The following is a 27,801-nucleotide window of genomic DNA, read 5'->3' as shown; positions in this document are numbered from 1 at the left end:
CTCATATCAGTAGCGTCACCGACAGAATCAACTGCCTGAGCACCCATCAGTGGTGCTGGGCTACTCGTTCTCAGAAACACCTCTACATTTGGGGCCGTCGCCCCCCCTGGGGCCGACGCCTTCTCTTCACTGCTACTGATACAACTATCAACCTTAGCTGTTACTAGTTTCTCTACTTTTGAGCTCACTTCTGCCGTTGTTATGGCAACTTTATCTACCTCGGCAAAGCTGCCAGCTGCTGCAGAGTTACAGACTGCTTCCCTGCTCGGTGGAACAGACAGGGCAGACCCCGCAGCCATTGCCCCTGTGGGGCCGGGAGTTTCTCTTGCTGTTACTCCCGTTGCAATCAAACTAGATGTTATTTCTGGGCTAGCCAGCCCCGCAGCGTCTGCGTAAGCCTCCCTCTGCTCTGCCGCGCTGAAAGCGGCTTCAACAAAAGTTGATTTCACCTGCACTTCTGTGCGTACTCCAACTAAACCGACAGGACTCACTCCCGCTGGACCCGAGCTAACTTCTCCAGAGGCTTTAATTTGCCTAATCCCTCCCGGTGCAGCCAGATCCGCACCAGGGGGTCCTTCAATGGCTCCTTCCTGCTCAGCCAGAGCCGGTCCAGGAGGAGCAACCACCAACCCCGGCAGCTCCAACTCCCCCCACCGCTGCTGCAGCAGGGAGTCCGATTTGTGGAACTCCCGGGCTACTCTCTCTCCTGTCAGGTGATATCAACATATCTAAATCATCCTCTCTGGTGTTCTTAAATAGGATTTGTGGGATAGGAGCAGCTTTGACTCAATCTTTCTTTTTCCCTCTTTTTCTAACTCTATTTCCGATTTTTCTGCCCTTTCTGAGCTTTCGTTTCTCTTACCTTCCACCCTAATCCAGGGCGTGTTAATAGGAACAAAAACAACTCTGCGTATTGAATTTCCCGCCACCTCTGTTCTACATGTAAAAGCGAGATTAATTGAAACACTGTGTTCAGTTCAAACGGACCAAATTCCGGCCATGCTACCCCTCTCATTTGTCCAAACAACGGCCAAGCATTTAGAGACAGCCTACACAGCTCTTCCTTCTTTAAAGATGTCTCAGAACCAGCTAACGTCTTCCAATGTTTTTAAAACCAAACTCGGGGGGGATTCTTTAGGGATCTTAAATTTTGAATCCACACCACCCATGCTTGCAAAACAAAAGCAAACCACAGTCACACACTGGGTTTCGAACTTGCTACCTTTAGGTTAGAAGGCTGTTTCGCAACCTCTCAGCTATTTACCGAGTCACACCGACTCCAGAGCCCCACTGGCTCTCCCACAGCGTCAGAGCACCGGAGGGCGTCCCCTCCAAACCACACAGCCCTAGGCTGACCCGCTCTGACCTGGGTAACTGGCGAACCCCCGTTCGCCTCCCCTGAAAATTGACTCTCTAGACTGTTCCGAGGGCCCAAGTCAAAATTTTCAGGAATCCGTGCCCCCTATCCCAGGACACAAAACTTTCCCGCAGCTGCTAACTAACCAGATAGGTACCGTTTCCTTATTTTTCTTTAGTCCACTCAATCATGCAGTACTGAATCATTTTTGGTTTTTCCTTATTTTTAGTACTCTCCCTCTTTTCCCAGTTTAAGATCATTACCCCTAGCGGACTGTCTAAGGGTATATCCGGCAATGTCTGCCTGCTCCTTTCCTTCCTGGGGCAACTTAATTTACTAATTCCCTGCCCCATATTCCCGAGGTCCCTTCTAAAGTTTTCCTACCTTTCCACCGATCCTCTGGGATCCCCTCTAAGATTTTTCACCGACTCAGTGGTCCCTTCTGAAAAACTCCCACCGACCCCAGAGGTCCACTCATCAATTCAACCGCTTCGTCCCTTCACCTGCCGCATTCCTCGCGGAAAAACGGAAACGAGGTTAGAAGGACTCCACTATCGCTTCGCAGCTACGCTGCGTCTCATTCATCATTCACTCCGACCTCTTTATCCGCCCCCCGAAGTGATACTCACAGTCCGTTGTTCTCACTCGGGTCTTCGTGCACAAGAATTATGGGCTTTTTGCTGCAGCACTCCAGGAGCTTTTTAATTCCTTGCTTTTATCATATACATGTGTTACCCTTGGTCCTTGTTGAAATATTAGGCCTGTGAATAGGCCGCTGAAAAGCAGCGGGCGCGCTCCTATCTCAGGCGCTAAGTATCTCCCAGAACACAAAGGGTATCACGTCGGGCGAAGTCACCAAGTTTGTGAGAAATAGAAACCCAATCGGGCAATTTCCAATCAGAATTTTATTATATGATAAAAGCAAATTCAGCGCTGGGTGATCAGGGAAGGGGTTCAACAACTCCCAACGCCTGTCACACCCAAAGAAGATAGTTGTCCTACATTTATTTCCAGCTACTTCATGAATATTCATTATACATAAGCATAAACATTACACATTGTTGAGTCAGACATTCAACAGATGTTTTTCTTTTAACAAGAATATATTGTCAAATCAGACACTCTGCAGATATTTGCTTGCTACAAAGTTATAGATTTCAAGAAAGGTCCTATTATCTAGCATCCATAATATATTGTCAAATCAGACATTCTGCAGATGTTTGCTTGCTACAAAGTTATAAATTTCAAGAAAGGTCCTATTATCTATCTAACTAAACAAAATTGTCTCACTATAAATCCTACACAAGGTAAAAAGGGAGGTGACTTGTTTTATCTCTTTATAGGGCCCCAATTAAGTTTTACGACTTGTTTTTCTTTTCTCTCCAGGTCATATTGACCCTTCACTGTCTCCTCTTAATCAACTCGAATTATTTTCTCAATTTATCACAAACCTAAACCTCCCCTGGCGCACCGTTACACTATGTCCTCTCAGCTACATCTCAGCGATGCCCCGCAACTTTAGACCCTGGTTACCTGGGGCAGAGCCCGGTGCCCACCTGGCTGCACCCTCCTGGCCGGGAGTTGTAGAGAGCGAGGAGGTCTCCCCTGAGCCTCCTCTTCTCCAGGCTGAGCCCCCCCCAGCTCCCTCAGCCTCTCCTCATCACCCTCGTGCTGCAGACCCTTCCCCAGCTTCTTTGCCCTTCTCTGGACTGGAGATGTTTGTACATCAAACATATATGTTTATATAAAAAACTCCACAAAAGAGTATGGTGTAATAAACACTTGAAGAAAAGCACCAAGATCAGTGTTTACAAAGCCATAGTGCTGTCTACTCTCTTATATGGATCCAAATCATGGGTCATCTACCACCACCACCTGCGTCTCCTAGAACGCTTCCATCAACGCTGCCTCCGCACAATCCTAAACATCCACTGGTCAGATTATGTGACCAACACATCTGTTCTAGAGCAAGCAGCTGTCACAAGTATTGAGGCCATGTTACTGAGAACACAGCTGCGCTGGGCAGGACACGTCTCAAGGATGAAGGACCACTGCCTCCCTAAGATCTTGCTTTACGGTGAACTTGCCACTGGCTGCCGCATGAGAGGAGCCCCGAAGAAAAGATACAAGGACTCCCTGAAACAACATCTCAGCCTTGGCCATATTGATCACCATAACTGGTCCACTCTGGCCTCCAATCGGGAGGCCTGGAGACACACCATCTATAACGCAGCTGTCTCCTTTGAGAACACACGCAGGATCACTCTTGAGGAAAAAAGGCAACGCAGAAAGAACCGTGCATTGCAGAATACACCATCTAAGGAGTCTTTCTGCTGTGCCTTTTGCAATCGGATATGTCTGTCACGTATTGGCCTCATAAGCCACCAGCGTGCCTGTAACAAATGTGGATAGAGCCTTCCCAAATCTTCGTTCGCGAAGCCTAGCCATGATGATGATGTTTATATACAAGAGCAGGTGTGTTTAAGTTGGAGCAAAGACAACCCTGGTGTCAAAAACTGTCAGGCAAGACCCATTTCACACTTCAAAAGAAACCCCCGCAGCTCCCACCTGAGCCCCTGACACACCCCAAATGGACCCATGAACCCCCACCCGGACATGCAGCATCACATAATTCAAGTTATCCCATTCTCTCCTCACTGGGATACATTCCTTACCTCTGGATTCAATAGGCTGAATCAGAACCCACCACATCAACAGAAAATTACTGGGTTTGGCTAGGTTAGTTATTTTGGCAGTTTAAAGAGTGGGGCCAGGTGACTGAAGAATATAAACTAGGAGTAAGACGAAGCCCTTGATTTAAATTAATTTTAAAACCAATTTAAATGTTTTTAAACTAAATTTACTACAGTAAGATTACTCAGTTTCTGTCATCTAATCACACAATTTGCATCCTCTGTAAAACTGCTGAAGATTATTACAAGTCTGCTCCATTTAAATTGTAAAGTTAAACGAACAACATTTTTCACTGATGCTTTTACATATTGGATATTTTCATTATAAATTCTAGCATATTGCAGAAAAAGTATCAATTACCAACAGATCATGAGTTTAAGTGTTGGCCTCTCTTGCATGTAGAGCTTATGAACTTTAAATTCATGAAGCAAAGCCTTCTTTATAGATCATATAGTCTTTATAGTCTTGTTGTTCCTTTATAGTCTTGTTTTTCCTCTCCCTCTCTCATGTTAAAAAAAAAAAGAAAAAAGAAAATAAAGGGGAAAAAAAGGAAAAAAAAAAAACAACAAGAAAAAAGAAGAGAAAAGCACTATGCTGTTTAATTTTTGAAGAAATATTTTCCTAGAAAATACTCCATAGTTCATGTCCAGTACTTAGAAGCAAAAACATTTTTACTCTGACTTAAACATATTTATAAAGGCCTTTTGGGATAAAATGCTGACTTGCTCAGTATATTCAGTGAACAAAATTTACCTTACTGAAAACTTCACATACAGAAACATTTTTGATAAATAACTGTCTAGGACACCACTTCAGGTAAGAACTTGCACATGCAACACTGTTTCTGTGCAAGTTAGAAAAAAACAATTCACAACTTTTTTGATCTGAAACACCCTGCAAATATTTGACAGAGTACTTGATCTCACCCAGAGGGCAGACAACATGTTCTTTGTAAACAAACAAATATCCATGGTAAATAAAGCAAAGGGGTTTTAAACTTGCTTTTAGTGCAGTGCATCTCCAAACAATTCTGTAGTAAATATTCGGACTGGTCTTTGCCAATAATTCAGGTACTACTTTATCATGAAGTGTGAGGTGCTTGTTAACTCAGCTCTTTATTCAGTTGTTTTTGTTTTTCCTTTGAGGTGTACCACGTGTGTTGACTGGCACCTGTGACACAAATCTTTCACTGGCTTTTGCCATCCTCCTTTCTTTGTTTTTAGACAGGTACCAAACATATTTTCTTTTTTGTCTCCTACTCTGTTCTATATAATAATTTACTTTAATTCCTCATTTGCAAATCATGTAGACCTCACACTGAATTTACTTAGCTAAAAACTAAGTAGCCACAGAAAGATAAGCAAAAATAGCACAATAAAATAAGAAAGTTTGATCATCCTCTCCCTGTATACCTTGCACTGTGGCACCCTTATAGAGACAGCAGGTGCACATATATCCTACCTTAACCTACCTTTCTCACATCTTTATGTAGATAAGCCCTTGCAGTTGACAATGTGGTGCAAAAAAAAAGGGGCCACAGTAACCAACATTAACTGGGAATATTTTGGAGGTTCTTTGGACTCTGCTTGTGAAGGACACGGGCATAACCCATCAGTTACAGGTATAGTTATGTTTTAGAAGTTAATTTTTCTGCTATGTTGTATCTAGATTTCCAGACATAGCAGTATTTCAAGTGTGAGGCTGGAAACAATCTCATTGTTCATGAGACAAGTCCCAGCTAAAGACTTCAAGTAGCCATTCTTTGCTCCAGGCTTTGCATAAGTCTGAATAAGAGATTTCACTTAAGGTGGTTAATCGTATTTGCCACACCAGAAAGAGTTAGGAAACACATCCACTGAATTGTTCTCAGCTGCTCTTTTCATAATTTACAAGAGTGTTCATTGTTTCCATCTTGAGTTCAATTTACCTCAATTATTTGGCATGTTACAGAAGAAAAATAAGAAACCTAGGGGTCTTCCACAACTTTCAGAATCATCAGCTCAAGGAAGAATATTTAAAAGCTTTAACTCGGAAAATAATTCTGGAGATACTGTATCTTCAGGAGAAACAAGATGCCTGCCTTTTTCCACACTGTCCATTATGACAAACATGAAATATTCTTTTAACAGTTTCTTTACTTCAACAGAAAGGGCAATAAAAGGAGTTTGAATAAGAGCAGACAGCAATCAAGAATACTAATAAAGCAACAATTCACCTGAACGTAGTTAAAACTAAATGTACCTGGGAACTAATTCTCCTCATGTAGTTTAGGAACTCTTATTTTAAAGTACCTAACGGGTTTGCAATGGTTAAAAAAACCATGCAAATGCCCCCTGAGGCAGGGAAACCTTTGCAATGTGCTTGTCTGCAGTCTTGCAGGGTTTCTGAATGATGGTGTAAACACTCCAATGTGGCTTTTGTGAAGCACAGAAAAGAAAAAAGCTTGAGAAAAATCCGTGTTAGATGCAATTAAGAATAGGATATTACATGCTGAAGTTTAGCTTAACCTTTTCCATATCATAATACTGTCGTGTTCTTCACCCTGGATTTAGGGGCTTTGATCTTATTTGTAGCTGGAACTGATGCCTCTGACTGTGCAGACATACAGAAATAATCTTTTACTTGTTCTTAGAGTCTCTAAGTGACAGAAAGTCTCTAAATAAAAGAACGGAGAAGATAGAGATTAGACATAAGAACAAAACTTGAAGTAATATTCTTCTCTGTGTACCCCTTTCCAATTGCAACAAAATCAATTTACATGAGGAATGATCGTAGCTGCACTAATCAGGACTCAAGAATCAGATTTAATGGTGGATACAGAAGTCTTTCTTCACAAGAAATGGAACAGAGAATGTGACTGCATTAGAAGTGGTACCCTTAAGGATAACACTCTTTTGTCATTGCAATTATGGTGATGAGAGGAATACACATTTTTTTAATTGATATTTAAAAAAAAAAAAATGTTGAGAGGTGTATGTTCCTAAACAACGTATGACTTCAAAGATACTCAAATCAAAGTTATGGCACAGAGAACTTTTCAAAATTTTTATTATATTGCATAAGGTATAACATTTTACAAATCTTAGTTACATTTTCAGCAACAGATACACTGATACTGAATTTAAATACAGAGATGAAAAGACACCTCTGACAAAATATAAAAAGGTAGAAATACTGCAAACCAGGATGCCGAATATCAGGAATGCTTTACATAAACAATATCTATACCAGGGGGTTTTTGAAAATGATTGCCAAGGTAATGAAGTGTTTGTTGAAGATAAGGCTCCAAAATGCAAGGTGGGGAGCACAGTCAGTGCCATCAGTTCCCCTGCCTTGCACCATCCAGAGCCAGGCTTTGTATGAACTCCATGCTCTAATGAGCACTAAAAACTGCCTTTCTACACAATAACATGTAAAAATATTACTGTTCTAACATGGGCTGAAGTGCAACAAGTGCTTCAAAGGAATTAAATCAGTTAACTGGGAAATAAAGTACCAGGACATTTTGGGGAGAAGGAATTATAGGAATGTTCAGCAAGTCTTAAACCGACAGAAAAAAAATGCATTTGGTAAAACAGTTTTCAAGCTTAGAGTGCTAACGAGAAAAATAATGACACAGTTTTCCCCTGCCAGTCTTAAAAAAAAAAACCTGAAGTTTTTTTTTTTGTTTTGTAATCAGAACACAATGAATGCTGCTTTTAAAAGAATATGAAGCTCAGATTCAAATCATTAACCCCCCCCTTCATATAAATTCTTTAACACAAATGTAGCTGCCTACTGTTAGAACTTGGCACCAATTAGTGCCAACTACTACAAAAGAATGCTCATTTTAACTCTGTAGGCATAGTACTGTGTTTTGCATAATTCTACTGAATTTAAAAAAAAATACTTAAAAACCAGAAGCTTAGGTTATATAAACAATGCAGATTAGGCCCCAAATTGAGATAAAAATTGATTCTAGAAAATAAGACTTAAATACCCATCTCCATAAAGTCTGTGCTGCTACTGGCAAGGAGGTTAGCAGCTGAAAAAAAAGGATTTTTATATTAGTTTTTATATATAAACATATATTAATTTCATTTTTGAAGTTAAAATCCCAGTCAGTTTGATATCTGTAAGTCCAGTGCCTTCAAAACACTCACTCTTGACATATGAAGTTGAATCAAATCCCATCTGTGCATTTTTTAAAAGATACTACTGTTCAGATTGCTAAAGATATATTTTTTTTAATTTCTTTTCAAACAGAAGATACAAAAACTAGGGCTTACAACAATTACCATCATCATCAACATGCAGGAGTCAGTATTCCAACATTAAAAAAAACCACTAGATCTGTCTTTTAAAATATTATAAAAGCTACATAACTGTATGAATCGAGGCTTTTTTTGGCTAACAGAAAAAAAAAAAAAAAGCAAAATGTGCTTTTCAGATAGTCAGGTGTCCCACTGATAAAATAAGTCTGATGAAAGAGAAAGGCACTTCAGCAGGCTAATTAATCTTCAGATTTTATTTAATATGCAGCACTGGATGTAGTGTACTGCCTTTTCATCTGCACAGTGTTAGAGCAGCAGTGTGGTGAACCTGTGCCACTTTTGAACCAACCAGAAGAGTTCAGACTGGTGCCCCTTCATTTCATCCTCTTTGGTACAAATTACTGCATAAAACAAAGCAGACAACTAAACACTCCTCCATCCTGAATTATTTTTGGCGTGTCACCTCTAGCTCTGTGTTGGTTAATAATGTCCCTCCTTTAAGTGATTCCCCCACCTTTTTTTTTTTTTATTCTCTAATATCTAGCATTTGCTAACAATCTGAAAAATACTGGCAGTTAGCTTATTCTAAGTCCCATATCCAGATTACAGTGCATACAGCTGCACACTGTTCAGCCTGATTTAACTTACATCAAAGTACTGGCCCTAAGCCACATGAGTTAATTAACAAAAACGAGTCTTGGCTATAACTCCACTAATCACCTTATTAAAAACAGGTAAGATCTGGAAGCCATATATCCTTCTCCAAGAACCCCCTCAACATCATGTATCATAACCATGGTGGGGAAACTTTCCTGAAGTTTATTAAAACTGCTTTTCACCTTAAATATATGACCGAATTTGGTCCTGAGTGTTCTGTGTTTACCTGACACCTTGCACTTAAAACTGTATCTACCTGGATGTGCAAGAGCTGACAGCTCAGAGAAGTGCCTTGGGAAGAACTGAGATGTAATTCTTGCAAACATTTGTGTTCTTCAAAAAATCATTTCAGTGATTCCTATAAATTTGTATGTTGAAGTCATATACAGAAAATCACTAGTTTGACCACGAATACAAATTTCATTGTGATATTCTGTCTTTTCCACGTTACACATACTGTCTGGTTATCTGTGGAATTAAAAATTTTAGAGCTCAGTGGAGTCGAACTCCTTTTTTAAATGATCTAAAACCAAAAAGAATTTTAGTCACAGGTTCTTCCAGTGCATAAATTCCAACATGCAGCTGGAACATGAAGACTCAACACATTCTGTAAATACTGAATATAATTGTAAGAATTTTAGAGTTGGATTTCCAATCTTTTTTCTTTGATGACCAGATATCCTGGTGCAGAACAAGAACAATGGAGTGCCAAACTTCCTTCCTTTGAACTCACAAATAAAGCCATTTACAGTAGTCCATATGTTTTAATGATACAAGTGAGTTTGAGAAATTCAGTCTTTTTGGTATATACAATGAAAAAATGCATTAAAAAAAATCTGAAATTTCAAGTAGAGACACAGTAATTTAATATTAACTCCTCAAAACTATTAGCTTGTCAAGGATTTTCTGTTATGTGCAACAGAATATATAATAGTCTCTTTTTGAAAAGGGAGCCACCAGAAACGATGCAAACAGGGCAATATTGAACCTCAAAAGTCACAGCAGCTTTCAGAAGAAATGTGCATATATAAATTGATTTCTACTAATGTATATAACAAAGCAAGGGATGAAAATATCAATATCTGGGGCTAGAGAGTCATACACAAAGTCCAATGAAACTGCATATTAAAAAAAAAAGTATTGTGAAAATGTATTTTGTATAGGACAATTGAATTCCAGTTACCTAAAAAGAGAACCAAAGGCATGCTGATATGACAAGCCATCTTCACCTCTGAAGTAGATGAACTGTATAATTAAATCAGATTCTTTAGGCCAATTTAATTACACACTTGACAATCCCAACATAACAGACATATTTCACATTAACATTTCCTGAGTAAATATTCCCAGAAGCCCAGCTGCATAGGATACTCCCTAACTCTTGAGTGTACTACAGGGCAGACAACCCAGCACATCTCACCCCACAATTCACATAAAGGCATTCTATGTTTGGGTCTTGGTACAGAACTTTAACCAAGCTATAAGGGAAATATTCATAAAGCTTTCTTTAGGATGATTTATAATCAAACTGCCAAAGCCAAAATGCTGGAACTTATTTCATCAGGGAAACAGCTTCAAAGCCACAGAAATACATTCTGTATACTACATGAAGCACATTAAGAGATACATCTACTTTTCTGTTAGCCAAAGCTGAAATGATCACTTTGACAAGATGAACATTAAAAATAAAGAATATTCTGATGGCCTTTCCTTCCTCTATACATATCTTTGTTACAATTCATGCATTCATGACTTTTGGTAAATTTAACTCTAAGATGAGTCATAAGTAGTATTTATATTGCATTATAGACCAAATTTTGCCATCTGCTCTCATGCTCATAACCCTCCCCCCCAACTTTTAAAGACTGTTTAACTCCTCTGCAAACCTAGACAAAAGCAGCTCAGGCTGGCAAAAATGTAGGCACATAAACCTCCAGTGATCTTCCATCATTCTGAACATAAAATAAAAAGCAATGCTGCCAAACTTTCCTGATAAAGAAACTATTTCAAAGGTGTTGGTTTGTCTAAACTCGCACACTTTTTCATCATGGACCAACCTTTCTCTTATAAATAAGCAGGGATTCAAGATTGTGGGGCACAGCTGGCCCAACAGCATGCAGATTTGAACTGGAAAAGAAGCCAAAACAAGACACTGGGCTCAGCAGCAACTGCAGCTCCAAATGCTACCAGAACCAGTCCTTTCCTGCCGGACGTGGACACCTCCCAGCAGATCTCAGTCTTCGACCTCCAGGGTTCATAACAAAGCAGATGGGAAACACCTCAGACAGCGAGGACCGGGAACTGCAGCGGCCACAGACCTCGTGCACTGCCCCCTTCTGCCACTGCTGCGTGCAATTTGCACATGGATGGGCACACAGGGAGGGCAGGAATGCCACAGAGCTCCGCTGAGAAATCCAGCAGAGCTCCTCTGCTGGTGTCGTGGGACCGACGGATGGAACGTTTTACGTCATACAAAGAAGTAGTAACAGATCCCTAGAAAAGTTCACATATAAAATACTGTACAGATGGTCACATAGATTAGGAACAAGGCTGAGGAATGGCTTTAACTAGGCTACCAATGCATTAGCAACAAGTACAAAAAAATTAAAGCATGTGCCTACATTTCTCGCTGCGCATTCCCAGGGGTGTATCCAAGAATGACGGGCTAATTAAAATGTGGGCCTTCTCCACACTGCCAGTAAAATTAGGAAATGCAAAATTTTAGTGGTAGCATTTCCCTGTTTTCAATTCACGTTGAATATCAATTGCCCACTTGAAGTTTCGTACCTCAATCTGTACGTTACAAAAATGAAACTTTTCTTGATACTAGAAAGCAACATTTTCCTTGTAAACCCAACACTGCAGAATTACAGAAGCAGCCAAGAGGTCAACGACTAGCAGGGAGAGCAACACCACAAAGCACATTGTGTTTTAATTTATAGGAATAAGCGGCCTCTCCTCTCTTTTCTTCCAGATATTGGTTTTGCTATCTCTTTTTGTGAGAGGTGGTCTATCCCTTTTTTTAGCAGAAAGGATACCAGATTCATGACTTCCTGATACAGATTTTTTTCTTAGACCTTCCTCATCATGCTGTTCTACAACTGGCCCATTCCCTCCTTCCATAATGTGCCTCACAGCCTGGTCCTCTGGAGTGCAAACAGTGGTCCCGCTTTCACTGCTACTCAGATCCAGATCTTCCAAGTAAAGAATCTTAGAATGTGGCATACTTTTAATGAAAGTTTTCTCTCTCTCCAGTTTCCTGCTAGGATGATGCTCATTCATGTCCACACCAGAGTCCAGACTGGTATCATTACTCTCTGTTTTTCTGCCTTTTTTCAGATCTATGAAAGAATGCCTCACTTGAGCTATTGGTTTCCCGTCCAAGGACACAAACCACGCTCGAGGGTGTGGAGATGGTTTTCCTTTGGAGAGTTCCAGCAACGTTTGTTCTGAAATTCCTTGGAGTTCAGATGAAAACGGAGTCATTACAACTGCTTCATTCAACGTCCCGGGAACAGAGACAGACTCCAGCAAGCTGTTGGTGTAGCGGCCCCAGTTGGAGGTTTGGGAAGGCAGGCCCTCTTCCCCATCCAGGGCACTGCTCTCATCCCTGCAGGCAGCAGGCTGGGGGTGGGAATGCCCTGGCATTTTCGGCAGTGTCTGCATGTAACTGTCCCGGTCCATGGGCTCCATCATGGGGCCATACACCAGCTGCCCTTTCCTTGGCAAAGTGGCTGATTTAGCAGGATGTAGTTGTTCCGGGGAGTGGAAAAGGTCAGAGGGCTGAAGAATAGCAATAGGTTGATTGTAAATATGCATGAGATGTTCAGGGATATGGGAAAGCCCATACATCTCCTCTTTCACTGAAAGGTACCTGTTTGGGTCTGGAATGTCCCGGGGAGCCTGGGAAATAGCACTGTTACTGAGCTTTGGCTGCTGTAAATGCCTCACTCCAGCACTAGGCTCCAGTGAATGGGCTGAACTTCTGGACGGGCCAGTCTGACAGGATGACTGGTAAGAAGCATCCTCGGTGTAGATTTTAAAGTTGTCCCGTGATTTTCCATCTTCTGTGTCTGTGGACACCCTTCTCGGAGGGCTGTACGAGGAAATCTTCGGTGTGTACAGTTGGGAGTTATCCTCCAACTTTAAAGAGCCTTTGACAGCGTTGATGTGATTTATGTGAGTTGTTGATGTTGTCTGGTCTCTTTTGATGACCTCCAGCTTAGTCGTGTTTTTCTCCTTCTTTTGTGTCCGATGACATTTATCCCTATGGAAAAGAGATGCAAAGTGACTGCAGAGCACACTAGGAAATATTAGACTGTTCACCAACAAAGCTGAAGACTGCATTTTGATTAAAAAATTACAGTGTAATGTGACATCACAAACTTAAAATGAAGTTCTGTAATAACAGGAATTTTTGAAGAAATATTAGGCTACACATTATTGCTAATGAAACAAGTCTCAACTTCAAAAGACTATTTTATCAACCTTAAATTCCCTTCCTGACAAACTTACTAGAGTTTCTCTTTTTGCTTACCTGCAGTAACAGAGAAGAACAGCAAAAAATCCGACGATGATGACAACAGTACCTCCCAGTATGGCCGTAAGGAACACTGTGTGATAGGCTGTTATGTCCTTGGAAACTGCACTAATAATGGATTCTAGATTGTCAAACAAAACCAAACAAGAATTAGATCTCAAAAACAAATAATTCCTCTTGATGGGCAGAGCTGGAGCTAATAAATTGAACTGTCCTTTTCCAGTGATTTTGAGTTCCATTGCCTCTATGCTCATCCTTCCCTTTTCACCTTGCTATTTCAGCAAACTAGAAAATATACAGTGGTTACAATATAATGCACCTTCAAAGGCTCATCTCAAGAACTAAAGCCTTACCATGACATCTACTTGATTCCGGTCAGATGACATTTGTATTAATTGTCCAAACTGACTTAGAAAAATGGTCTTTTTTAATGATGTCTAATGATGTCTTATGTTTACAATTAGACAAACTATTTCTCTGATAGATCCCTTCATGCTAATTTGCAACACATGCCACAAGTCTACATAAAATGGGTCTGTTTTACCCAAGACTCATGTTCTTGTTGTATCTCCTCCTGTCGCACATGACCCTCAGCAGCAAGGGATCAAATCCTGCTCCTTTTTAGATTTCCCTGGTCACAGCTCCCTTGCTGGCAGTTGTGGCAGTACCTCTGGTTCCAGGCAGTGGAGCTGCTATCCAGTAGCCCAGGTGCTGAGCAGTGTATGTCCACACCAACTGACCATCTGCCTCCTTCACCATTCCCAGCCCGCGGTTCACCCAAGCGCCTGCAACAACAAGGACAAAATATTGCACGTGCCATGCAGAATTCTCTTAGCCCTCAAACCATCAGCCATGAAGCTATTACCAAAAATACACAAGAAAAATTGAAACTTCTGACCTAGACACTATTTATTCCACACCTTTATCTAAACGTGCAAACTTTCTGTGCTCACATTTTCATTGCAAATGTCCCTCTGTGGTCATTTACTCTGAAACAAAGCATCAGCATTACTTACCAAAGGTAAGCTTAATATCATTCTTTTTCTGTTAATAAACATTTTTCATAGATATGCACACAGATAATTTGAGAAATGAGCTTAATATGAGCTTAAGCATGTATGAAGGCCAAGACTGAAAAATGAAGGAGCAGGTAACTGAAGCATATGAACACAATTTTAACACTGGCTAGCAGAATTTAGTGGGAAACCACTTTAATCTGATAAACTACAATAGAATAAAAAATGTTTGTCTTGAATGTTTCTCTCCTCCTCCCTGCCCCAAGGCAATAACAGTTCAGTTAGCCCAAGGAAGGGCTGTTGTTAGGACACAGATTCCACACCATCTGTTTGGACACTCAAAGGACAGGTATTATGGTATGCCAGCTTCTACAATTAATAAAGCATCCCTTAGAAGAGACAGAATTATATTTAACTCACTTGAATACATTTACTGTGGGCCATCTGTGAAATTCTAAGGACATGAAACAACCTCATATAAACAGCCTTATATTTCCAACAAATATAAATACAGAGAGGGAGAGAGAACCACCAGCTTTTTTAAAAGAACAATAACCACAGCATCAAAACTATAAGCTGGAGCTTATATGAATTTAATCCAATTTTCTTCCAGGACCCTTCTTTTCAGCAAAGCAGAAAAGTAAATATCTGCCAACCAGGATGTAAAGATGAGAACTGACACCTGCCACAGATGCAAACACACACAGGGACACACAGAGCAAATATCACCTGGCAGTAAAACATGCAGCCTTCTCCTGCTGCTGGTGATGGCTGGCAGAGGGGAAGAGCAGCAGCAACCACCCAAAGCCCTAGAAGTGCTAGTTTCTCAGCTACCTGATAAATCTCCTGTCCAGAGTTGGGAGAAAGACCAGCTGGAAAAGTCTTCCATCCCTACCTCTCTTACAGACAGACAGATCCTCAAATTCTCTGTCCTGCCTACTCTAGGGCAAGTGGACACTACCCTGCACGACTATTGCTTTACAAATACAGACAGTGGGCTACTTACAGGCAGATAAAAACCAGCATAAAACACCACATACAGAAGGTAAAAAAGTTTTCTAGGTGTCCAGAAGTTCTATCCTGATTGAACAAATCTATAAGTAGTTATACAGTCTTTGCTGTCCTCTTCAGTAAATTACATCTCCCCCCAATATACTCCATAGAAAATACTGGGTATTAAGGAAAACATTGAAATGTGACTTATGAGTAAGCTCATTTTCTCTTGATTTACTGCCATTCAAACAGGAGGATATAATTCTCAATTTAATGTTGCAATACAAGCTTTCTGGTTTTGTGTAATTTTATTAAAAACCACAAAGTACTTTTAGCGCTAATACAGCAAAATATTTAGAGAGAAGGAAGCCACATTCAGTATCCTCCAATAAATTCTGCATTCACAGCAGCTGGAATATAATTACCAAAGCTCATTTTCCAGCAACAGTCTCAGCACTACTACACTTGCAGTAACCCCAGGGAACACTGCTTCTGTCTTCTTCCTGGTGCATATGGATCAGCCCACACCACACACAGACACGTTCCCTTCCCGCTACCAATATGGACACGGGAGCTCTGATTACCATCCCCACACATCACCCAAGGACTTCAGGGTTTAAACGTGTGGCAGTGTCCTGCTGGGGACATCCCACATGCCACAGGTTGGATGCCAGAGCCTCATTATTCCATGCAGCAGGAGCTCTGCATTCAGCTCAGATGGGGGCCTACTGCTACTTATGGATGCTCTGGAATGCTTGCTGGAGAGCTGAGCTGTTCAGCTCCACAGGTTGTCTCTACAACCTTCATTTGTCATTTTGCATGTGTCAAATCAAAAGGTAAAACTTAAATAAACGTATTTAGGTATAAAAATTCCAGAAGAGTGAATACAATTGCAAATTTTCACTGTAGAGAGGAGGAAATGGAAGAAAACGTGGAAGTTAAGAGTAATGCCCCAGCAGTTCCTCTCCTTTTTCACAGCCCTCCTTGTGCTCTCCTCAGCAAGCAGCAGTGTGAACACCACCCCTCAGTGAGCATCCATTACAAATGGTTTACCTTTATGGAACCTCTGTCAGAGGAGGAAAAAGCCAACTGGTTTTATTTTTATGGGTCAGTATACCATGCTCCCTGCTCTTGCCCTACCCCAGGGCCAACATGCCTAAGTAGGGATGCTGAGTAGGCCCCTCAACACCACATACACACTTTGCACTGGTTTATACTCTAACCCGACCCTGTGCCAAGTTGGTCCAGTTCTGTCAACTTTTTATTTTAATAACATCGTTGACTTAGCTTTGTTTAGTAAGTTAAAACAACTCTGCACAGGTGGGCACAGGAGCTGGCAAAAGTGGCTGTGGCAGTAAGCAATTAAAACCCCTTGTGTTATTTTACCACATCAGACTAAAACCCTTTCTTTGATGAAAAATGCCATCTTGTACCATCAGTTGCCCCTCTGAAGCCTCCCAAGTGTTTAGACAGAGTTAACCTTCTATGCCAAAACTTATCTTATTTACTCTTTCCCCACAATTTTTTATTAGCATGTTCTTAATTCAAATTCAACCAAAGAACTAAAGGTTAGTTGTTCTTTATTAGGATGATCCATTTCTTTCTTGAACATGTAAACAACACTTGGTTGGAGTTGGTGTCCTCTCCTGTCCTTCCAACAGCTGAATAAAAACTTTTTGCCTTAACAAGGAGCAGACACACCTCTTCACTCACTTGCAGTTTTCAAGACCAAGTGTGATGGCAAGTTTAAGGTGCACTGTAATCAGGACACTAATGCACACACACCTAACACAGGACACCTAAAAGGGTTAAGTGTACACAGCTCATTACTCACTCTTGACTAAAATTAGACATGAAGGGATGACAAAAGGTTCAGAATGACTAATCCCCAGCCTCCTCTTTGCATGTACACTGCAAGAACTACGTTGTTCCCTTTGATAACTCCTATTTCCCCTTCATTTCACTTTCTCAATTGCTTTTGTTAACTGAAGTAACATCTATTCCAGTTCGAACGTCAAAGCAGCTTCAGAGCTACGCTCTAGGAAACAAAGCAGCCAAACCTTCAATTCTGACTGGTTTGCTTTTAAGAAGGCATTCACAAAATTACCAGGCTTAAAATTTATCGTCACCTAAAATGTACGTTCCGTGAATACTTAGACTCCCATACAAATAAAAATCCAGTATACTAAAAATTTGGGCAACAGGAATGCTAATGAATTTTACCAAAGTTTTTTTTAACTAGTGAAAGCAGGGAAATACTTCTGAACAATTCAAGCTAGTCCATTTAAAAAAAAAAAACCAAAAACTGAACCTCTAATAGAACTTGTTGACCACCACTTCATATCTTAGTGCTATCGGTGTTCCCTGACCCACAGTGTCACGTGTCCAAAAACAAAGGCATGTGTTAGAAGGCAGAATAACAAATAACTCAGCCCACTTACCAGTTTTCATATCAAATGTCCATGCAGGTACAGCATCTCCTGGTTTTACAGTAGTTGAGGGGAGAGGAAGTGTAATCTGAATGGGACCGTTTACTTTCAGTTCTTTCCCAGTCAAAAGAACATTTACACATATGGCAGCAAGAGGAGTTAACTCCATGCTTTTAAAACCTAAAGGTGAGAAAAAGCTTGTCTGTAATTCTCCAATTACAGTTTGTTTTAAAAAAAATATTTAGGATTAAGAATCTATCCTCATTGTAACTAAACTCAAGTCCTCCTCCACATCCAGCTCTGCAGTCAGCTGTCACCAACTCGGTCAAATAAACAACTTTTCTTTTCTTTTGGACTTCCAAAATCTTATGATTAAAATAAAACCCAGTGCTGTAAGAGAAAGAGACTTGTGATATCGAGGTTCAATGCTGACTGCAGAACTAATGATGAAGTAAAACACAGTTTGGGCAGAAGAAGGGTTTTTCCCCTCAGATAATCAGATTACAAACTAGCTACCTCATGTGAAAGATAGATAAGACAAGAATTTTTGTACAGTTGCAATGTACATAACATTGAATCAAACCGAAGATGTGTGCAAACTCTCCTGTAAGGATTAAGTTTCCAGAGTGGCAGTTATAATTAACTGAATCATGAGGCTGGTCAAAGCACTCAAAAGGAAATGTTTCATATACAAAGCTTTACAAAGCAGTCTGAAAGTTTGTTTTCCTTTCACCAGTTTGCAAATACTTCAGAATGCACAATATGACAAGATGGTGAAAGAAGCTGAAAGAGAATTAGCAAGTAGCAGAATAATGTTAAATCCAGGCAAGCTGTTCGAAGCTGGTTGTGAGAGAACTCCTGGCACATCAGATATCAATTAGCTTCCACCTGCCCTAAAAGGAAGCCTATTCTTTTAGGAGTGTATGAATAATTTAAAACACATGCCAGACAGATTGAAAGGAAAACTCAAAGAGGAGAAACACTGCTTATTCTCTTGTGCTTCTTCCCTTCTGCTTTCCATTTGAAGAGGTAAAATATAGATGAGAGATTTTAAAATATGCACGTCAAAATATCAGTATATATGATGAATTTAATTCAATTAATATTAAAGAAGAGAGCATGTCAAGTTCAAATAAGCCATGTAGTGGCCTTCTCATGCACTGCAATGAATTTAAGAGCCTCATTGCTTCAGATCTGCTGGGAATAGAAAGAACAAAAGAAAGATGGGACTGCACACAGTACAACCTAACAGAGATTACTGTGTTTAGGCACATTGGAAAACTATCTGATAGAATACTAATACTAAAAAATACTAAAATACTAAACAAACACTAAAGAATCTGTTGGTAGAACAGCAGGGTGTTATGACTCATGAAACCACTTAGTGCTTCTCCAGTGAAACAGATGCACAGAAAACATGATTCCAGTTGTGCTCTGTGACACAATTGTGCAAGTGGCCACTTGGTCCCACACAGGCTTGCACAGACTGACTGTGAGCCAAGCAAGAGATTCCACACAGTCTTTGTGAGGGGTGTAAAGCTCCTAGAACCAATCACTGCAGTGAAAATGCAGAAAACCCCAACTGCTGCAGTTTCACTGATTGCTTTATATTCATCTAGCTTACGCTGGCCATAATCTGATTTTTAAGGTGTTTAAACCAATTCCACAGCCTTGTGAAATCCTGAACGTACATGTTAAAAGTAGACTCTGAGGGAGTATTTCAGTGCAGCAAGGTATGTTATGTTCTGTACTCCACGAAACAAAAGAAAAGAGTGATATTGCTTATTGTGTTTATAGCTTACTCCTAAGGAACAAAGCTTTGTGATACAATACAATGGAAGCAGGTTCAGGACCTTTTAAATTAAGCAGATGTTTTTCTGAAACACTGGACACTGATATGCATTGTAATTTGAAGATTTCTATTTTAAAAAAAATTCTTAAACAACATATTTACATACCTGATTTATTTAGAAGAATTCCTGTTGTATAGAGAAAGCTGTCCACTTTCAGAAATTGCTCTGGCACTGTCAGATAGGCTGTAACATTTGTAATATGGTGATTTGTTGGAAGCTTTATTAAAAATTTTGGAAATTGAACACTTGGCTGAGATTTGGCATCTGTAAAAGAGTAATATTTTATCTTAGCCACGGTAAAACACACCAACAGTGTTTTTATTACCCTTCAGAAATCCACTTAGCATAACAACCCGTTTTCACCCATTTTTTCCATGATTTGTGCATTTCTAGTCTAGCACTTGTCACACCCTCACATAGAAATCCATAATTAACTGAAAATCTGGCTCACAGTAGACAGGTATTATATGAGAATATGAACATGCCTAATTTTTGTTGGTGTGTGTACAGATGGTTATCACAAAGTGTTTAATTAGAGTCTTCATACACTCAACTTACCAGACAGTTTTCCAGTAATTAAGACAGTATCTTCAAACAGCCATATATTAGCTTGATTTTGTGGGAATAATGAAAGTGTCACGGACGAGTATACTGTGGAAAATGATAATATCTGTTACAGAGTGCAACCAAAACAAAAAATCCTCTAAGACCCCTGATTCTGAAGGAATACTGAACAGAGCAATTAAAAAAAAAACAAAGAGCATATGAAGACTGAATAAATAAATTACTCCTGTTGTCCAGAGCAGGAATTTTAGTGTTTAGGCAGGAAGAATTCTGTTGAATGTTTCCTGTCTTATGCCTTCTATGGAGGCTAGAATTCTTAAAAGTCTATTTCTTTAAAAAAAAAAATCATGTGCCTTTTTAAGAGTATGCAATAGTTAAAAGGAAAACTTGTGAGGAAACACTTCCGAAAGGGAGGTGTAACAACAGGTTGTACCTGTTATACAGGACACAAAGCATTGGCACTCCAGGAATTACTCAAGCCAACAGGATTTTTTGTCTAAACACACTACCAGCTCTTTGCTAACTCTAGGCAAACAATTTCTCAGAATTCACTCTGTATCACCACATAACCTACTCAGAGCTAAAAAAGGGCTATTTTCTGTCTTCCGTTAACAAGAATTTTGACAAGACTAACAGATCCTTCACCCTTAGATGCACACTGACATGCTCTGCCTCCCTTGACTGACTTCACTCCACGTTGAGCTGACAGCAACTACCCAGACAGCTTAGTGGAGAAATTTAATTACAGGCAGATCGAGTTTAATAATAGGATTGTAAGATGCTTACGCACTTGGCATCCTCGCAGTCTTCCAAGGCAGAGGTGTCAGCATGTAGCCATCCTTGTAGGAGACAATGGTGAGGCTTAATCCCAGTTTGTAGGGCACTTTTATTAACACTGCTCCATTGTTTCCAGTGAGAGTAGAGTTTGTCTTCGTGTAGTTCACAAACACTTCCACCACCGCTTGTCGCAGGTACTGGTGACTGATGATGTCATTGACTTGGACTTTGAGGGTAAAAACAGATCCTGTTAACAAAAAGAGAAGACAGGAAGTCATAATACATCATAATTAAGGATCTGATTTAAATTTGTAAAGAAGTCCCAGAGTTCATGTCTTTGCTGTTCATCCACTCTACAGTGGACCTCTATCTCTGGCCAGAATGAGGGATAACCTTGCAATTTTAGACCACGGGGAAGAAGGAAGCAAAAAGCCTGAAGATGGGGCACAAAGGTGTCAAAAAGTGCTTATCAAACTCAGCAAATATAATACTTAACCAATTAAACAAAAAAAAAAAAAATCAAACCCAAAACCCCAAACCAAACAAAAAAAAATCTTCCCTTTTTTGTTTAAGCTTGAACAATGCACCTGTGACAATGTGAGATTTAATGTGCTCTGCAATATCACACTGATAACACAGATGGTGTTGTTACCCAACCCTTGGCTCGGGTCACACATTTAAAGAGGCACCTTGAGTTTCTGAAAACAGGAACCTAATGTCTTACAGGCAGTGGGATAACATTTTTGTATTTACATGTGTAAAATTATTATACAGTAACAGAATGCATCCAGACTGTTTTAATCTACCTTCTCCCACCAGACTTACACTGGGCTAGTTTTCACCTTCCTGTATTGCACCTTCTAAACAGTATTTTTCTACTGCTAATTAGGGGATCTGCTATTCCATACAATAGCCAGTGTCCTGCAGAGATCATAATGACAGTGACTGAGCAGCGTGTTGACAATAATAAATCCACTCAAACAACAGTGTCAAGGTTGTTTCTCTCCCACTTTGATTGTAAATAAACTATTAGGGAGCCTTTTCACAGCAGGTACATGCAAAAGGACAGAATTCCACATTATTTCCAGGTAGGAATTAAGTTATTATTATAAATGAAAATCTCTATGGACCACTGTTAAAAGTATTTGAAAAAAACCATCAATTTTCCAGTATTTTGGCTACAGACATGCTACTATACAATATCACTGCACTGCTTTATACCCTAATATTTTCAAATACCTTCATTACGAACACACATTTCTATTTAGGTCAAATGTCAGGCTAAGTTACTGGAACTTATCTACCTAAAATCATAGTTCCATTTCATTTTGTTACCTCCACTATAATTGAGATTGACACTGCACCAAGAGATTACTACCACTGACCTTGATTTAAATGAATAGGCCTTGAGAAGCCGAATGCAACCCATCAAAAAAAACCCACTATGCAGTGAAGACATCCAAGTTAGGCCTCTCTGAACCAAGTATTTCTTTAGGTCTATTGTATGCATGGGGCACCCCATATATTAATGCAAAAAATGGCCTGCAGACAACAAAAGCTCCACTGGCCTCAATTTACTATTTATCACATACACAGCAAAACCTTACCAGCTGTGCCAGATTGATTCTCTACAGTGTTATATAAAAATCTACATTTCCTTGTGCAAATTAATCTATACTTTCACAAAAAGGAAAAAAAATCTCAGTGGTACTCAATGTATTTGACAGAAAATGCACGATAATCTTAGAACAATGTCGTCTGACTTATTTTTCCTTACGTGTGATATTTCAAGAATAAAATTGCTTTAAATTGCTGTGCTAGAGGGGTTTCAAATCACGTCATGATTGGAAAAAAAATTTATGTCATGTCAGCAAATTATGGTTTCTAAACAGCTCTTCCAGGCATCGATCCAATTACACACATACTTGCATCATTCCAGTGGTTTCCAAAACTTGAAAAACAGGTCCTTTGCCCTTAGTTAAAAGGCTACTGAAGAGGGAAAACAGGCTGTGTACAATATTCTTATCCAGGAATCACTTGGAAGCCAAGAGTATCTCATGAAATGGTATTTAAAAAATAAGAAATTCAAGCTCATGCCAGTAGGAACCAATACCAGAAATGCCTGTTCTGAACTAGTATTTTAACAGCTGGGATCAAGTCAGGAGAAAAAGAGCCTGGTCATAAATCATAAAAAAGTTTTGCCTTAAGACACAGAAAAATTAAAACCTAGAATGTATTCAGAAAGATATTTTCTCTCCAATCATTTCTCACTTTTAATGTGTATTTCCCATTTCCTGCTATCAGAAAGCCCAACAGAAGAAAACAGGGATGGGGCCAATCGCCACAGTTCCCTTCCAGCTGTTAGTAAATTCAAGGGTTGTTTTGTGCACAAATATTTCTTCCTCTCATCTCCTTCAGTTACAGCCATATATAAAATCCCACTTTCTTTGGGTTGAAAAAACCAGAGTGTAAAACTGCCGAAAGCTGTACAGTTTTCATTAGCAAATGAAACAGGGAATGACAAATATCACTGGCTGCTTTTAGCCACACTCAACTTTGATTACTTCCTTCTCCTGTGGGTATAGGAATTGCCACAGCTTTTCCCAGAAGGGCTGCCGTGTCTGGAAGGCTGTTGGGAAGCCGCAGATGTGTGGCTGTAAATGCGGACTGAAATCCCGGGGGTTCCTGACACGGCTCTGCAGTGAAGGCTCTGCAGGAGTCCCTGCCTGGGTGTGACTGTCACACCACGGCAGCAGCTCCTCCAGTGCAAAACACTCACTTCATGCCCAGTAATGTTCAGGCACAGATTAAAGGAGACTCAATCCCTGGCTCTTGGTGCTTTTGGCCTTATCTTTTGTGCTAACACAAGAGCCTTCCTGACAAGAGCAAGTATGCTGATGGCTGGGAGTTGTGTCCTCCCTGCAAGTAATGCAGATGAGCAAATCATTTGGATTTTCTAGTATCAAGCAGAATATACTCTGCCAGCGAGTCACTCGAAATTTGCGTGCAATAATTTTGGAGAGACCTTTTTTTTTAATCGAATCTTTCCATTCCTCAGCAGTAACAGTACAGAAGACACAAGCACACACTGTGCCCCTATCCAAATGCTTGGGAAATTATAGGTTAAAAATCCTAGTCAAAAAAAGTCAGAATCCAATAATAACAACAACTTCCCACTGGCACAGCCACGCTCACTATTGTTCTGTATAAAATGGAGTGTACCAGAGTGTCCCACAGAGTATCCCACCAGTAGCTGCAGTCTAGGGAAAAGCAAAACAACCATAAGGTCCTAAGAGCTCAGACTGTGTGTGCAGTGCTGGTCCTACAGCCCTGACCTGTGTCTTTCCAAACCTGACAATTCTCTCCTTAAACCAACCCCCTCACACACCTTTGTGTGCATTTAACATGCCAATTTATCACACATTTAATGGCACTGAGCTATTAACAAGGTCATATTAACACTTGTGACTTCTGATTTGCAAAGATCTTAATTTGCAAGTCCTTAAGGACACTTTTAAGTCTCAAATATGACAGTGGCTGCCATTGGATATTTTAACCACACTAAAATATACCCAAAAAAACCATTTCAGTTGCAAAAAAACCAAACTGCAGGTTATGTGTTTAACAAAACCAAAGCTGAAAACTTCCACAATAGTTGAAACTTGTGCTTTTTTTCCTGGTCACTAACACGTGCCAAACACAAGTGGGTCAGCTGCATCTCAATATTAAACAGATTTGACAGAACTCCCACAACTAGAAGAAAGAACTCAGTCTTCGCTAATTTGATTTGTGCTGCCTCAGAGGAAGGAGATTCCTCTCCTGGCAGGTCCCCTGGAAATGCCAGCTCCTACAGCATTTACAACCTTTGCTGAAAACATCCACACAACTGCAGCAGTTATATACACAGAGGGAAACAAAGCCTTCCACCACATTTAGCTACTTGAGAAACATCCTGGCCATTAAAATGACACCTTATTTCTTTGAGCAACACCACGAAATACCTGGTGTTATATGAATTTGGATATGAATTTGGCTTCATATCCCAGAATTAAGGCAAAGAACTGCTTGGAACTGCAAGCTGGGTACAAACGTAACAGCGCGAAAAATCTCTATTATACCCCGTGTAATTTGTTCTTAATTCTTCCTTGCAGATAAGTGTGTCATCTGGTTACCATTTCTGTGAGATTTAATTAACACAGCCAAGGCCAATACAGGCACCAATACATTCCAAACTTCACGTGTCATTAACTGTGAGACATGGCAGTGAACACACACACACACAGGGCAATGCCTGGAACAATTCCTACACATCCTGCAACTCAGTCCTAAATCCCTTTTCCTATTTATCTCCCTATAGCCAAAAAGGTTCTACACGTTGAAGGAGGCAGTTACTCTTCTCAAACACACAGACAACTACCCAATTAAGCAATTATCTTATGGATTGAACAGTAACTACAATTAAATTATTCATTAGTTCCTTCCTTCGGAGGAGATTCCTCTCACCCTTGCCTAGAGGTGTTTAAACCCCCACCAGAAAAGTCAAGCACTTCATGAATTTCATGGAAACTGCCTACACAGCTCTATCAGGCTCCCCACTAACCAGGCAGAGAAAAATGTGGGCTGTGCAATTTGCTTGCTCTCAGCTTCCTGAGCAATCCTTTTCTCATCTTTTACATTCATAGAACACCACATTTTTTGGCTTAATACAATTAGGGGTGTGAAATGTGCACCGACCTGTAAAGAAGAAACCACGAGTTATAAGAATATCAGGTTTTACTACAGATGCAGCATTGCAATGGCTATTGCCACGGGGGGTGGAAATCAATGAAACATATAAAGTACACAGTCAACATGCATCTGGCTTTAGTAAAAAAAGGCCATGTAAAAGCAATCCATCCTCCTGCCCACAGAAATCAATCATTACTACTTAAAATTCCCTTAAAACTACACTAGCACCAGTGACAAACTACAAAAGCATATCTAGAAAAATTAAAAGCCTGTTACACCTTTAAAGCTCATTAAAAAATCCCCGTCTGTGATGTTGTGGAGATGATTTAATGCCGGCCCAAGCCCTCCTCCCCACAGCACACCCTCAGTCTGCAGTTACCTTTGTTCTTTATTAATGCCCAAAGCACTGACACAGGGTGGATTTTCCTGCCTTGCAGAGTGCATTAACATGCCCTAATAGGTGACCCCTAAACTCCAATAACTATTTTATGGCTGTGCTGTGACAGATATTGTCAGATAGCAGGGTAAGCACTCTGACCAGTTTTCAATTATGCCTCTCGTAGCTATCAAATAACCTGCAAATCTAATTAATAACCCCACAGCCAAATGCAGTCATAATTTGTTAGCTATCACTGTTCTTTTACCCTGTCATACTCCAGGCAGTCATTTATACATCAAAATACAGATGGGCACATACATGTATAAAGACCTTTCTAACTCCACACAAACAATTCTATCTCTCAAATTGAAAACAATATCTCATTTAAAAAGTAATTATGTGATTTCTTATAAAGATGTTTATATGCTATTTATATGCTCTTCCTCTGATTTAAAATATTAGCATAAAATAAATAGCAGAAAAATATTTTTTCTTCTATTAAGTGTCACAGGAACACTACTAAAATAAAAAATATGCCACAAATGTTTTGCCCTGTGAAATTTTATCTTTCCTAGTTAGTTTTAAGTACAATCTACCTATTTTATTTTCAACAACCTATGATTGAATTGAGAAACAAAGAACCTTACACTGTTCACAAAAGGTCTGGGGAAATTCAGGAAATATCTAACCAGCTGTAAAAATCAATTTCTCGGGAAAAGAGAACCGTAGATTCAGATAAGAACAACACACACTTGGGATATAAACATAATATAAATATAACCATTCCACCTGGCTGAAAAAAAAGAAAACACTTCAAAGTTGACAACTAGTTGACACAGTTTCATTCTTGCACTCGGCAGAAGGTTAAATTTGCACCACCCCTCTCCAGAACAACTCTGGGAGACGAAACATTCCAGCCAGGGAAGGAACTCTAACCCCGAAGTGCTGGGTAAGTCACAGGGGTGCAGAAGGACAGACCCAATGGCAACAATAGATAAAAATTGCCCTTGATTAGGTTGACCTTTGGGCAGAATGGCAGCATCGTTGCTCTGATTTTAAAGCAAGTACAAGCTGCTCCTTGAAATGCACTTTGGAGAAAAGATATTGATGTTTTACTGCCACATGTCAGGGGGTGCTGGTCAATAGGGTTCGACTACAGAGACTTACAGAAAACTGCTTTTAGACGATGCAAAGGTATTGGAAAAAAATTAAATATTAAATAAACCAGAGCTCAGAGCTAATCAGCATTTGCTGCATTTCTATATGAACTGCCAACCCACACAACCTACACAGTGCAGTTCTGTAGCTCTGCACTCCCTTAAATATACATCCTAATGATGGATTTTGCATTACAATGTTTTAAAAGAAGAGCTTTGGCCAAAATGTTTTGCAGCGACACAGAACACATCACCAATTTCCAGAGACAAAGCAGCATAACAGGGTCTGGGAAAGTAGGACATCACAGTATTCCCAACTGCCCTATTTCTGGTCCAATTTTCACAGAAGCCATCAACAAAATCTCAATTATGGAGGAGCTAAGGCTGCATCCTGGGGGGACAAG

General features: G+C 40.0%; 1 protein-coding gene across 1 annotated transcript in view; it reads right to left on the bottom strand.

Annotated features, from left to right (window-relative positions):
- Nucleotides 1-7,081: 7,081 nt before the first annotated feature.
- The window catches only part of FAM171B (family with sequence similarity 171 member B), a 34,579-nt gene continuing 13,859 nt past the window's right edge, over nucleotides 7,082-27,801 (bottom strand). The window contains exons 2-8 of the mRNA XM_027721057.2: nucleotides 21,147-21,380; nucleotides 20,351-20,443; nucleotides 19,898-20,056; nucleotides 17,952-18,119; nucleotides 14,170-14,286; nucleotides 13,499-13,622; nucleotides 7,082-13,228 (exon numbers count right to left, since the gene is read on the bottom strand). Coding sequence (XP_027576858.2) covers nucleotides 11,893-13,228; nucleotides 13,499-13,622; nucleotides 14,170-14,286; nucleotides 17,952-18,119; nucleotides 19,898-20,056; nucleotides 20,351-20,443; nucleotides 21,147-21,380 — 2,231 coding nt within the window. The 3' untranslated portion in view covers nucleotides 7,082-11,892. The remainder of the gene's footprint in view (nucleotides 13,229-13,498; nucleotides 13,623-14,169; nucleotides 14,287-17,951; nucleotides 18,120-19,897; nucleotides 20,057-20,350; nucleotides 20,444-21,146; nucleotides 21,381-27,801) is intronic.

This window comes from Pipra filicauda, unplaced genomic scaffold (assembly GCF_003945595.2).
Source record: "Pipra filicauda isolate LSUMZ 115617 unplaced genomic scaffold, ASM394559v2 scaffold653_size182594_pilon, whole genome shotgun sequence".
Taxonomy (NCBI): Eukaryota; Metazoa; Chordata; class Aves; order Passeriformes; family Pipridae; genus Pipra; species Pipra filicauda.
The sequence above is the reverse complement of the archived record's forward strand: the minus strand, read 5'-3'. Positions and strand labels throughout refer to the sequence as shown.